The sequence below is a fragment of the Octopus bimaculoides genome, chromosome 3, assembly GCF_046866305.1.
Source record: "Octopus bimaculoides isolate indiv1 chromosome 3, ASM4686630v1, whole genome shotgun sequence".
Taxonomy (NCBI): domain Eukaryota; kingdom Metazoa; phylum Mollusca; class Cephalopoda; order Octopoda; family Octopodidae; genus Octopus; species Octopus bimaculoides.
Genome location: NC_142930.1, coordinates 65,830,689 through 65,842,834, shown reverse-complemented (window position 1 = coordinate 65,842,834; position 12,146 = coordinate 65,830,689). Strand labels below are relative to the sequence as shown.

Sequence of the window (12,146 nt, the reverse complement as noted above, 5' to 3'; positions counted from 1 at the left end):
AAGAGTTTAATTTAAGCGTGAACTTTTGAGAGCATGTATATATATATATATATATATATATATATATATATATATATATATATATATGTGTGTGTGTGTGTGTGTGTGTGTGTGTATACACGTGTGTGTGTATGCTCTAAGTTACTGTTTTACTCGTTTCACCCAAAAGGCTGCGGTCATGATGGAGCAGCACCATATGAACTATTTGTATACAGCCCTGTGTATTAATGTAAATCTGAATATATGTGTGTGGGTGCACGGGCCATACAAGCGCGTACACATGTGTGTGTGAGTATACACACACGTGTGTGTGTGTGCGTGTGTGTATATATTTATTTATTTATGTGTTTCAGCCAAGTGGCTGCGGTCATGCTGGTGCATCGGAAACTCGGAGTTTTATCATGGCTACTGAATAAGTGTCACATATTTTTACACATATATATATATGCACACACACACACAGAAGTAATTGTAGTACAACAGCCAACGACAACTAAATCCGACTCACCTACTAAAATTGTCGTCGTTGTAACAGTGAAGCGATGAATGAATGAAGAAGATAAAGCAAGAGTTGACAAGGTTTTTGTACTTACCGGCCGACATTCCGGCAAACTGTTCGCCCAGGCTGACAGACGCCTGGACCAAGGACCTTCAGCATAGAAAAGGAAAAAAAGCGTGCAAAACAATAACAAATTCCTCAGGCGATTCGGATGACTGGTTACTGCCGAAAATACAACCACAGACGACGATAGTGAGGCTGCTGTTGCTTCTGATTGTGCTAATGATTGCGATGACATTAATGATGACGGTAATGATGATGACGATGATGATTGTGATAATAATAATGACGATGACGATGGTGATGATGATGATGACGCTGATGACGATGAGGATGATGCAGGTTTTGATGATGATGATGACACCATATTGGAAATTGTTTTTAGTTCACTGGTGTTGGGTGAGATCAATGAAGGCACCTTGCACACGGGAGCTTCTTATTATTAATATTAATAATTCCTTTCCCTGCCAGTTTTTGTTGTTTTTTTTTGTTTTTCTAATAGTATTTTTCCTCGAAACACGTCCTCAAGTCAGTGTGATTTATGTATAGATAGACAGACTGTGATGCTTCTTGTCTTGTTTTTTTCTTTTTCTTTTTTCTTTTTTATGTAGGAATGTTTTGCGGTAACGCCGTAGTAGCTTGAGAACTACGTTCAGTCTTCAAAAAGCCACGCATATTAACTGTAATAGAATATCATAAATGAAATGTTAAAAACAAATAGCAACAGTAATTGCAACAACTGCTAAAATCCTTTGCTTTTTTTTCTCTTTTTTTCTGTTGTGTCGTGATATTTTTTTTCTTGTTTTTCCACTGCTATTCGTTACCACAGTAAATGTCGTTCGAAGGAAGACGATCTATCTCATTTCTATTGCAGTCACTACTAATTCTAGCTGAACATGTGAGAGAGAGAAGGAGTGTGGAGGAGAGGCAAAGGGAGAGAGAGGGGGGAAAAGAGAGTAAGAGCGCAGGAGAGAGAGATAATGTGAAAGAGAGAAGGTGGGAGAGAGAGAGAAAAAAGAGAGTGGGCAGAAGACAGGGAAGGGGAGAGAGAAAGAGAAAGAGAGAGAAACAGAGCTCTATCCAGCAGCAGCAGAGGCAAGCACATAAGCTACAACAAATTGATTATTGATCAGCTGGACGAGAGCTCGCGAAGTATGCGTGCGGCACGCTTCGTCAGCGTTGGTTAGTGGTTTGTATCAAACCAAGACGATTTAGTTTCTCGCAGTTAGACATTTCAACTTGTAAATGTTACAACAGCTCTATTTGCTTCTCGTGCATTTGGTGTTTCTTTGTTTTTTTTTCTTCATTATCCTTAACAGTTTGTGATTCTTTTTCTTCGTTGTCTTATTCTATCATCTGTTGATTTTTTTTTTAATATTTTAACAGCCTTTTATATATCTTGTTTAACATAACATTTATTTTTAAAGGTGGAAAATTAAGTAAGCTTTGATAATGATGCGTTTTTTTTATAAGCTAAAGCTTTGTGGATAAAATTGAAGCGACTCCTACGGGAAATCAAAGCTGTTGTGATCTGGGAGGGCTCGGAGCTTCTGTCTACTCTATAATACTCTTGTTATTGTTTGTTCATTTTTTTTTCTCTTTTCTAGGAGACTGAAATGATGTGCATACCTTTCGTATGTGCATTATAGGCTTACATAAACATAAACTAAGGTAAATCGTAACTGAGTTAATAGATTTAGATTTTCGTGGGGCTTACCTTCAAAAGCATTGTTACTGACAACAGCTATGCGATTTATATACCCACTTGAAAGAAAAGTTCTCATATTTTATTCATTTTAAAAATTCATTATAATTATATATTTCTAGTTTCAGTTTTACCTTGGTGCCTGTTGATTTGGTGTGTGTGTGTGTGTGTGTACATAAAGATTTGGAAACTATGAATTACTGCCGTTTTTATTATGTTGGTAATAATCATAAATACCAATGTTGAGTTATTAAGGAATGTAGTAGGTTGTAATTAAAAAATATCTACTAATATCTGATTTAGTCTATGATCAAAAGCATTCCAACCTCAGAAACGGGAGTGGATAGACAGGAGACAGCGTTCGTCTACTTTTCAGCTCATGGCGAGATGAAAGTTCTCCCAAACCTAAGGACTGAAGCGTACTTCTTGTCTCTAAAACCATTTTCCATTACTAGCCAGCCTTGATCTCGTCTATATATGCTACCTTGTCCAATTTTCCCTGACAAATCAAGAAACCTTTTGGAGGCTTGTTCTTTTATGTGCTGGTTCATATATCTTTGGTTAACTTTGCCTTTCATTCTTCCAGGACTAATAATAATGGTTTCAAACTTTGGCACAAGGCCAGCAATTTTTTATGGGAGGAAAAAGTCGATTAAATTGACCTAGTGCTCAACTGGTACTTATTTTATCGACCCGGAAAGGCAAAATCGATCTCGGCAGAATTTGAACTCAGCATGTAAAGATGGATGCAAATACCGCAAAGCATTTTTATCTGGTGTGCTAACGATTTTGCCAGTTCACCACTTTCTATGGCCAATAATAAGAATCAAGTACTGAGATCCATGCAATCGACTGTTTCTTGCCACTTGTGTCGATGTTTAAAAAAAAGTATTACTTATACTCTATATGAGATAAAACATCTCATACTACTTTTATTATTCAATGAATTTTATCGTAATAGAATATTACCATATATCGCCATGCTTAAGTTTTTCAATGCGGAGAAAATATTTCAGCTATATATTGTTTTTATTTGTATATTTCATATAGCACACCATATTTGTTCACTATAATCTACAATATTATTGCTTAGCGATAATTTGATACATAATAAATGTCTTCACTTATTTCTCTTGGATTTTTATTTTCACGTTTTTGTCACCCCTCTCTAATGTGATTGGTATGTATGTATGTATATGTGTGTGTGTGTGTTACGGAGATGTACTTACATAGCAAGCGACCTGATCTGGGATCGTGTGCTGGAACGAAAACAATTGTAGCGTGGAAGGTGTTTATAAGCCATTTAAGAAACACACAAAAACCGTTAGATTCACTTCAGCATTTAAATTTAATTTGCCAAAATATTTTCGTCGTTTTGAGACCGCGACCTGTTCACTGACAAAATTCCGTGATATGTATATATATATATATATATATATATATATATATATATATATATATGTATATATATATATATATATATATATGTATATGCGAGTAAAAATAAATACAAAAAAGGTGGTTTTTTTGTATGATTGTGTATAGAGGAATATATTATTTTGTTTAAAAGAGTTCCAACACTGTCTGTTTTTTATGTTTTATTTATATTCCTGCAGAACTAATGTGGGGTATAGAATATGGAATATACAATATATAATATAATATAATATAATATACAATATAAAATAAAATAAAATAAAAATGGATGGCACCATGAAAGAAAGTATTGAATGTAGATGAAATATTGAGCGTTCAATATAAAGGATCAAATATATAAATATATAAATATAAATATATAACGGCGACTCGAGTTTCAGGGCTATTTCCCTTCGTCATGGCCGGTATGACAGACTTTATCCGTTATATGCAACAAAAGCAGTATTAAATTAAAATATCCATTTGTCATATTTCGTGAATCATACAAATACATCGCAAAAAAGCAAATTAACTACGGTATTCGTCTGATGGACGTACCGTGTTTAAAAACAAATATATCAGTAACAGACGAAATCGTCTAGCAGCAATGGTGAGAATGCCAAATGCACATTTCTGCCTCGTTGGCCTTTGTCTGTACCATGTACTCACTGCAAGCTGCAAGTTAAAAGAGTAAGAACATGATACTGACAAAAGCCCATCGAGGTAGAATTGCGTATCTTGCTTTCTCATCACCGCTGTTGGGCGATTTTCGTCTGCAACGTTCATGAGACATTAGGATGACGCAGTAAATTTGCCTTTAAGCGATATATTTGCATTAAGTATGACATACAGATGGATATATGTGTGTGTGTGGAGGCGCAATGGCCCAGTGGTTAGGGCAGTGGACTCGCAGTCGTAGGATCGCGGCTTCGATTCCCAGACCGGGCGTTGTGTGTGTTTATTGAGCGAAAACACCTAAAGTCCCACGAGGCTCCGGCAGGGGTTGGTGGCGAACCCTGCTGTACTCTTTCACCACAACTTTCTCTCACTCTTTCTTCCTGTTTCTGTTGTACTTGTATTTCAAACGGCCAGCCTTGTCACACTCTGTGTCACGCTGAATCTCCCCGAGAACTACGTTAAGGGTACACGTGTCTGTGGAGTACTCATCCACTTGCACGTTAATTTCACGAGCAGGCTGTTCCGTTGATCAGGTCAACTGGAACCCTCGTCGTCGTAACTGACGAAGTGCCAACACACACACACATATACACACACACACACACACACACACACACACACATATATATATAAATATATATATATATATATATATATATATACATACACACAAGGGGGCACCCAAAAGTAACCGGAAACGTTCTCTGTGGGACAAGGTCGTTATAGTTTCCGCCACTAGAAGCCACTTGATACGATCCTCAGGCATCAGTCTGCCGACCGGCATCACCGGGTGTCGTCGTAGTGCCACATGATGCATCTTTGTTTTGACGTGCTTCTCTCTTGTTCGTCGATTTTTGCGATGGCTGAAACGAAAGAACAGCGTGCTTCCATGTAATTTTGCTTTCAGCTGGGGAAAACGGCGGCTGAAACAGCTCTCATGCTTCAAACAGCTGAAAAGAACGCTACCAAGTTTACGAGTGGTTTTCGCACTTTAGGAATAGTCACTTGTCGCTTGAGGACAAATCTTGTCCAGGGTGACCGTCGACCTCTCGCACGAATGAAAACATCACGAAAATTCGTGAACTTATTTTGGAGGATCGTCGCCGAACAATTGACAAAGTTGTTGATATGACTGGTGTGTCCTGAAGCTCCTCCAAACGAATTTTGAGCAAGGAATTGCGAATGAAAAGAGTTGCAGCAAAATTTGTGCCTCACTTGCTCACAGAAGATCAAATACAGTCACGACTGAATACGTGTCGTGAACACTGAAAGAACAGTTGGAAGTTGATCCGAAGCTATTTTCGAAGATCCTCAAAGGTAACAGAAGCTGGTGCTGCGACCACGAGCCGGAAACAAAGCAGCAATCAAGTCAATGGAAAAATTCAATGTCATCATGCCCTCCAAAAATTGCGTTAAGTGTAGTCCAACGTTAAGGCGACGTTGATTTGTTTCATCGATGCGAAAGGAATTGTCCACACAGTATTTGTTCCTCCTGGTCAAACTGTTAACCAGACATTTTACTTGACAATTCTGAAGCGTTTGCGAGACGAAAATGTCCCGATTAGTGGCGAAGTGGAGAGTGGTAGTTTCATCACGACGATGCACTTTCGCACACCGCCATAAGTGTGACACAGATTTTGGCCAAAAATGCATGACCCCGTTTATACCCCATCCCCATTCACCTGGGCTTGCTCCTGCAACTTTTTTGTTCTCTTGAATGAAAAGTCCTTAAAGGAAAACGTTTTGCAGATGTGGAAGAGGTGAAGAAGAAAAAAAGACGAAGGCGTTAAAAGCATTATTTCGCAAGAGTTGCAGCAATGCTTCCAACAGTTGAAAATGCGTCTGAACCGATGCATTGCTTCAAATCGAGAATACTTTGAAAACAGTAAAAGTCTAAACATGTAAAACGAGGCGAATAAAATAATGTTGCAAAATTTTCCGGTTTCCAATGGGTACCTCCTTATATATATATATATATATATATATATATATATATATATATATATATATATATATATATATATATATATATATATATATATATATATATATATATATATATATATATATATATGTATATATATATATATGTATATATATATATATATGTATATATATATATATATATATATGTGTGTGTGTATGTATGTATATATATGGCTTAGTGGTTAGGGTGTTGCACTCACGATTGCGAGATCGTGAGTGCGATACCCAGACCGGCCGTTGCAAAACACTTCATTTCACATCTGACATATGGTATACCTGTACAGATAATGTCAATTTGATGAAGGCAATGAGCTTATGTGAACACAAACATTTGATCACTATAAAAGAATCATCTGTGTGGTTGTTGGGCACTTTTTTGCCGAACCCTCATTCTCGTCTAACGACGGGAAAATCCATAATATATATATATTAAATTCAAATTACGACAAACGCAAATAAACAAACGAAGATTGCTTTTAGAAGCGTTGAGATGTCTTTTTTAGAAAGTTAAAGAAGTGATTTTTTAAATTCTCAATCGCAGAATAATGCTAATAATATAGCCTGAGCAGGATAAACTATCCCTATTTTGCAGAGAAAAGTGTAGGTGGCTAGCTGTGGACTCGAACTCACATCCCCGTGATTACATGTCACGATGCTTTGACCGATTAAGCTAAACTACCCACTACAAATTCCTCTGCGAATTAAGATATATAAATCTCTCTCTCTCTCTCTCTCTATATATATATATATATATAGAGAGAGAGAGAGAGAGAGAGAGAAAGTGCATGTGTTCGTCCGCTACCACCGCGTGACAACTGGTGTTGGTGTGTTTACGTCCCCGTAACATTAGCGGTTCGGTAAAAAAGACCGATAGAATAAGTAGCAGGCATTATTTAAAAATAATAAGTACGGGACGTAGGTGGGGTTGATTCGTTCTACTAAAATTCTCCCACGTGGTGCCCCTGCATGGCCACAGTCTAACGACTGAAATAAGTATAAAGTGAAAGATAAAAGATCAGGAGTGGCTGTGTAGTAAGAAACTTACTTCCCAACCACATGGTTCCGGGTTCAGTCCCACTGCGTGGTACCTTGGGCAAGTGCCTTCTACTATAGCCTCGAGCCGACCGAAGCCTTGTGAGTGGATTTGGTAGACGGAAACTGAAAGAAGACCGTCGCATATATATATATATATATATATATATGTGTGTGTGTGTATCTATCTATCTGTATATATGTATATATACATATATGTACGTATATGTTTGTGTGTCTGTGTTTCTCCCCCCCCCCCCGTCCCATCGCTTGACAACCGATGTTGATGTGTTTATGTCCCCGTCACCTAACGGTTCGGCAAAAGAGACCGATAAAATAAGTACTAGGCTTACAAAGAATAAGTCTCCTGGGGTTGATTTGTTCGACTAAAGGCGGTGCTCCAGCATGGCCGCAATCAAATGACTGAAACAAGTAAAAGAATACAATGATAAATAAAGTTATATGAAGTACCATACAAGGTCAGCTTTTCATTAATTGAAATCATCTTTGCCTCGAAAGAACAAATGCTTTGTGGCAACTGCAGTCGACTTCAAATTAGGAGATAATACAGAAAGTTTAAATATTGAACCTTATAAGGGGCGGCAAATTGGGAGAATCGTTGGTAGGCCGGGCAAAATGCTTAGGGACATTTTGTCCATATTCATGTTCTGAGTACAAATTTCGACTTTGCCTTTATCCTTTCACGATCGATAAAATAAGGACCAGTTAAACACGGGTCGATGTAATCGACTTAATCCATCCCTTGGACGAATCTAGTTTTTTTGGTTTTTTTCATTCGCAAAATATGCATTTTTTAAAAGGAAGTAAAAAATCTGAAAATCTGCTATAATAATGTAGCCTTCCAGTCTCAGTGCTTTGAAGGTATGATGTTGTGGAGAAAAAATAGAGGAAAAAAAACTACATAGGTTTAAAAGTCGAAAAAAAAAGCTGGGTATTTTTAGCCTACAGTGAGACAGAAATTTTCTGCATTTTGCAATTGTAAGTTTCTAAATAAACAGAAATACCTAATAAAATCAACATGTATCATCTTACTGTTTCTTTTGTCTCGTCATTGATTGTATGTTTTTATCATTTTTTTAAAAATTGTTATATTAATATATTTGTCTGCATAAGGCAACGAGCTGGCAGAAACGTTAGCACGCCGGGCGAAATGCTTAGCGGTATTTCGTCTGCCGTTACGTTCTGAGTTCAAATTCCACCGAGGTTGACTTTGCCTTTCATCCTTTCGGGGTCGATAAATTAAGTACCAGTTACGCACTGGGGTCGATGTAATCGACTTAATCCCTTTGTCTGTCCTTGTTTGTCCTCTCTGTGTTTAGCCCCTTGTGGGCAATAAAGAAATAAGAAACGTTAGCACGCCAGGTGAAATGTTTAACGATATTCCGTCTGTCTTTATGTTCTGAGTTCAAATTCCGCCGAGGTTGACTTTGCCTTTCATCCTTTCGGGGTCGATAAATGAAGTGCCATTTACCTATTGGGGTCGATCTAATCAACTTGCCCCGCTCCCCCAAAATTTCGAGCCTTGTGCCTAGAGTAGAAAAGAATATATTTGTTTGCATATGTTTACTTTATGCGTACTTCAGTATTATGTATACCTGCCATGTATTTATGTACATCATTAATGTGTGTGTGTGTGTGTGTGTGTGTGTGTGTGTGTGTGTGTGAAGGGGGGGGGGGGGGCCGTCTCCAAAACTCCAAAGTTGGGAAACGTTTCCATGCTTGGATTTGTAAACTACGATAAGAATAAAACTGGTCAACAAAGAATTTGTCCCAAGGAAAAGAATACCTGTATCCTATATGTTTTTGCATGCAGAATTCCAAAATAATGTCAAATTATCAGTATCACCCACAGTTTCTCTGTTCCACGATATCCCTCTCAGTTCCTGTTACGTGGGCTAAATTTCAGGTAAGCTGTTGAAATGTGAAGCTAACGGTTTAAGAAATACTCCTAATTTAAATTTTTATGAATAGAATTAACCGAGTGAAATCATAAATCCAGCTATCTGAGTCAATGAGTCCGTAAGATAAATGAAATGAAAAACATGTAAAAATACTAAGTGTGAAAAATCAACATAGACAACAGTAGCACAAACAACAGTGAATCACAGCACAGCGTGCGGTTGTCATGGTAACAAGCTGCTAATGCCACGCTGTCTGTTGATTGGCTAAAATTACCCAAATTTCCCAACTTTAATTCCAAATAACATCAGATTCTTTAATTTACGAGATAAAGTAATTGGTTGGTCGTAATCAAAATTAAGAGTTGCATCGATACACCAAAATTGAAAGCAATCTGAGCAAAATTAAAGTGTGGGGGGGGGGGGGCTCATTTTGCGAATGAGAAAGACTAGACCTACCTGAACTTGCTGGCCTTGTGCCAAAATTTGAAACCAATATTTAAGGCGGCGAGCTGGCAGAATCGTTAGCACGCCGGGCAAAAGGCTCAGCGGTCTTTAGCCCGTCTTTACCTTCTGAGTGCAAATTCCACCGAGGTCGTTAAAATAAGTACCAGTTGAGCACTGGAGTTAATGTAAACGACTTACCTCCTACCCTGAAATTGCTGGTCTTGCGCCAAAATTTGAAACCAATAATTTAATCTTATTTTTAAATCAAAGAGTGGTATTTTGAGGATAATTCAAGTTAAGCGAGATCAAATACGAATTCGAAAGATCAATTTTTCTACATTGCTATAGAGTTGCTATGCAACAAAAAAAGTGAAAACAGAAACAGATTTGTTATATATCAAACAACGGGGTGTATATAATAGATAAGTAAAGGGTGAGTTTGATCATTAGCAAGCACGATGACAGCTGCAGGTATGTTTCGGTGTTAATATTCGCTGTTTAGGCAAATGACTAGGATGGAGAATTTCTCACATATGTTAAGTGAGGAAAGGCTAACATACTTCATGTAGTGAGCCAAACAAAACTAAAATCTGCTATATTTACGCCCACGTTAACGAGAAAAATCGATAGCTTTAATGAGTAATTCTTGTCGAGAAAGGTAAGGGAGGTAACCAAAAACTGGATGAAGGCACATGCAAGCTATTGGGTACAGTTCTTTCTTCTACACCAAAACCCTTTGCCCGTGGGCAAGAGATAGGTGCCTCATTTGGGACGCCACAGTCTGTGACTCCTTTGCTCCCTCCTACATCCTGGATGCAGCGGTAAATGGGAGGGTCACTGCTTCCGTAGCCGAACGGAACAAAATCCTTAAGTATCGGGACCTGTCAATGAACCATTTTTTTCCTGCCTGTAGCGTTTGAGACGTTTAGAGGGGTGGAACGCTAACTGTAAAGTTCTTGTCATCGTAGGCAGCTTGCCTTACCAAGATGTCAGGTGATGCCCGTGAGGGTGTTTGTTTGTTCCAACGCCTTAGCCTAGCCGTCACCCGTGGTAATACCGGGGGCTTGCTTCAGTAGGTTCCTTTGAACTTTGTGGTGTGCGACCAATTAAGGCGTTTGGTGTTGAATTGATATTGTAGTAACGCTATGCGCATGCGTAGTCTCACGCATGCGTGCAATTCAACAACCAAGCTTTCCCGCTTAATTCATTCTCTTTCTCGGTCGGCCGGCCATCAGCATGGACGTGTTTAGCTGTCACTCTCCATCTTTCGGTCTTACCCTCGACAGCTCGCTCACATCTACATAACAACGTCCCAACAACTATACTCACAGACACAGAAGCTGTAACAACAAGAGCTAAAGATGTATATATTTACCACCTAAATAAAGTGTTGTTTAAGTTGATAGTCTGGAGTTCAGCGTTCCGTTTATATTCATAATTTTATATAGGAAAGTCAGGTATACATCTAATGATGTATAACCAACTTTCCTATACTGGTGACCCCCGACGTGATTCGAACACGCAGCCCGCTGAGCTGCGATAACCCACTTTCTTATAAAGTGGTGATTCGACGAAGAAAAAAACGCAGCATGGACTCTGGACTACCAACTTATAACTGGTGAACCCGACTAAAGAACAAATGCGGCCATGGAGACTGAACTACTAACCAACATCATCGTCATGACCAACACGATTCTAGGATTACTACGCCACCAACATCTCCAACCATAGTCAACACGATTTGCTACGTATTACCAACATCAACAAGCGCGGTTTTTATTCTCGCCTCTGTTAGAGTGGATTTTTCCACTCACGATAAACAGACAAGAATTACAGCCTGCGACTTTCCAATTGTGTACTCAAAAAAACTTGGTATAAAACTCTCACGTGTACTGACTTTCTAACTGCTGTGATATCTCACATACATATAGACGGCCTGTTTTTTATTATGTTCTTATATGTCGCATTCACACTCTCACATACACATACATCTTTTATGCCTCACAATAACTCTTGTTATTCATTTCATACGGTTGTCTTTTCTATCGTCTCATTACTGGTATTTACGAAATCTATGTTACCGTAGTATAACATTATTTGTATATCATCATTGATATATATTCTGTGTTCGACCGTGTGACACGTTTAAATAAAAGGAGTCCTCTGTTTTTCCATTCGTCACCTTTTCTCCTTTTGAGTTCGCACGGTCGTTCTTTCATCTTGGGTTAAGAAAATTTTTCTTTGAGGTTTTCGCTAATGGCCGTACAGAGATTTGTCTGTCGATCGTCTGTAAAAGCGTACCTCTTCAAACACTCATCACCAAACAGCCTTTTCGCCACCAGCTTCGTTTCAACCAAGATTACCACCGTGACGACAACAATTACTACTACCAACTACAAGCATT

General features: G+C 38.3%; 1 protein-coding gene across 4 annotated transcripts in view; it reads right to left on the bottom strand.

The window, feature by feature from the left end:
* LOC106872305 (endosome/lysosome-associated apoptosis and autophagy regulator family member 2) overlaps positions 1 to 1,459 on the bottom strand; it is a 134,333-nt gene extending 132,874 nt beyond the window's left edge. For all 4 annotated transcript variants that reach the window (XM_052966396.2, XM_052966394.2, XM_089349118.1 and 1 more), the window contains exon 1: positions 594 to 1,459. In XM_052966396.2, the coding sequence (XP_052822356.1) occupies positions 594 to 926 (333 nt within the window). In that variant the 5' untranslated portion in view covers positions 927 to 1,459. The remainder of the gene's footprint in view (positions 1 to 593) is intronic.
* Positions 1,460 to 12,146: the final 10,687 nt, after the last annotated feature.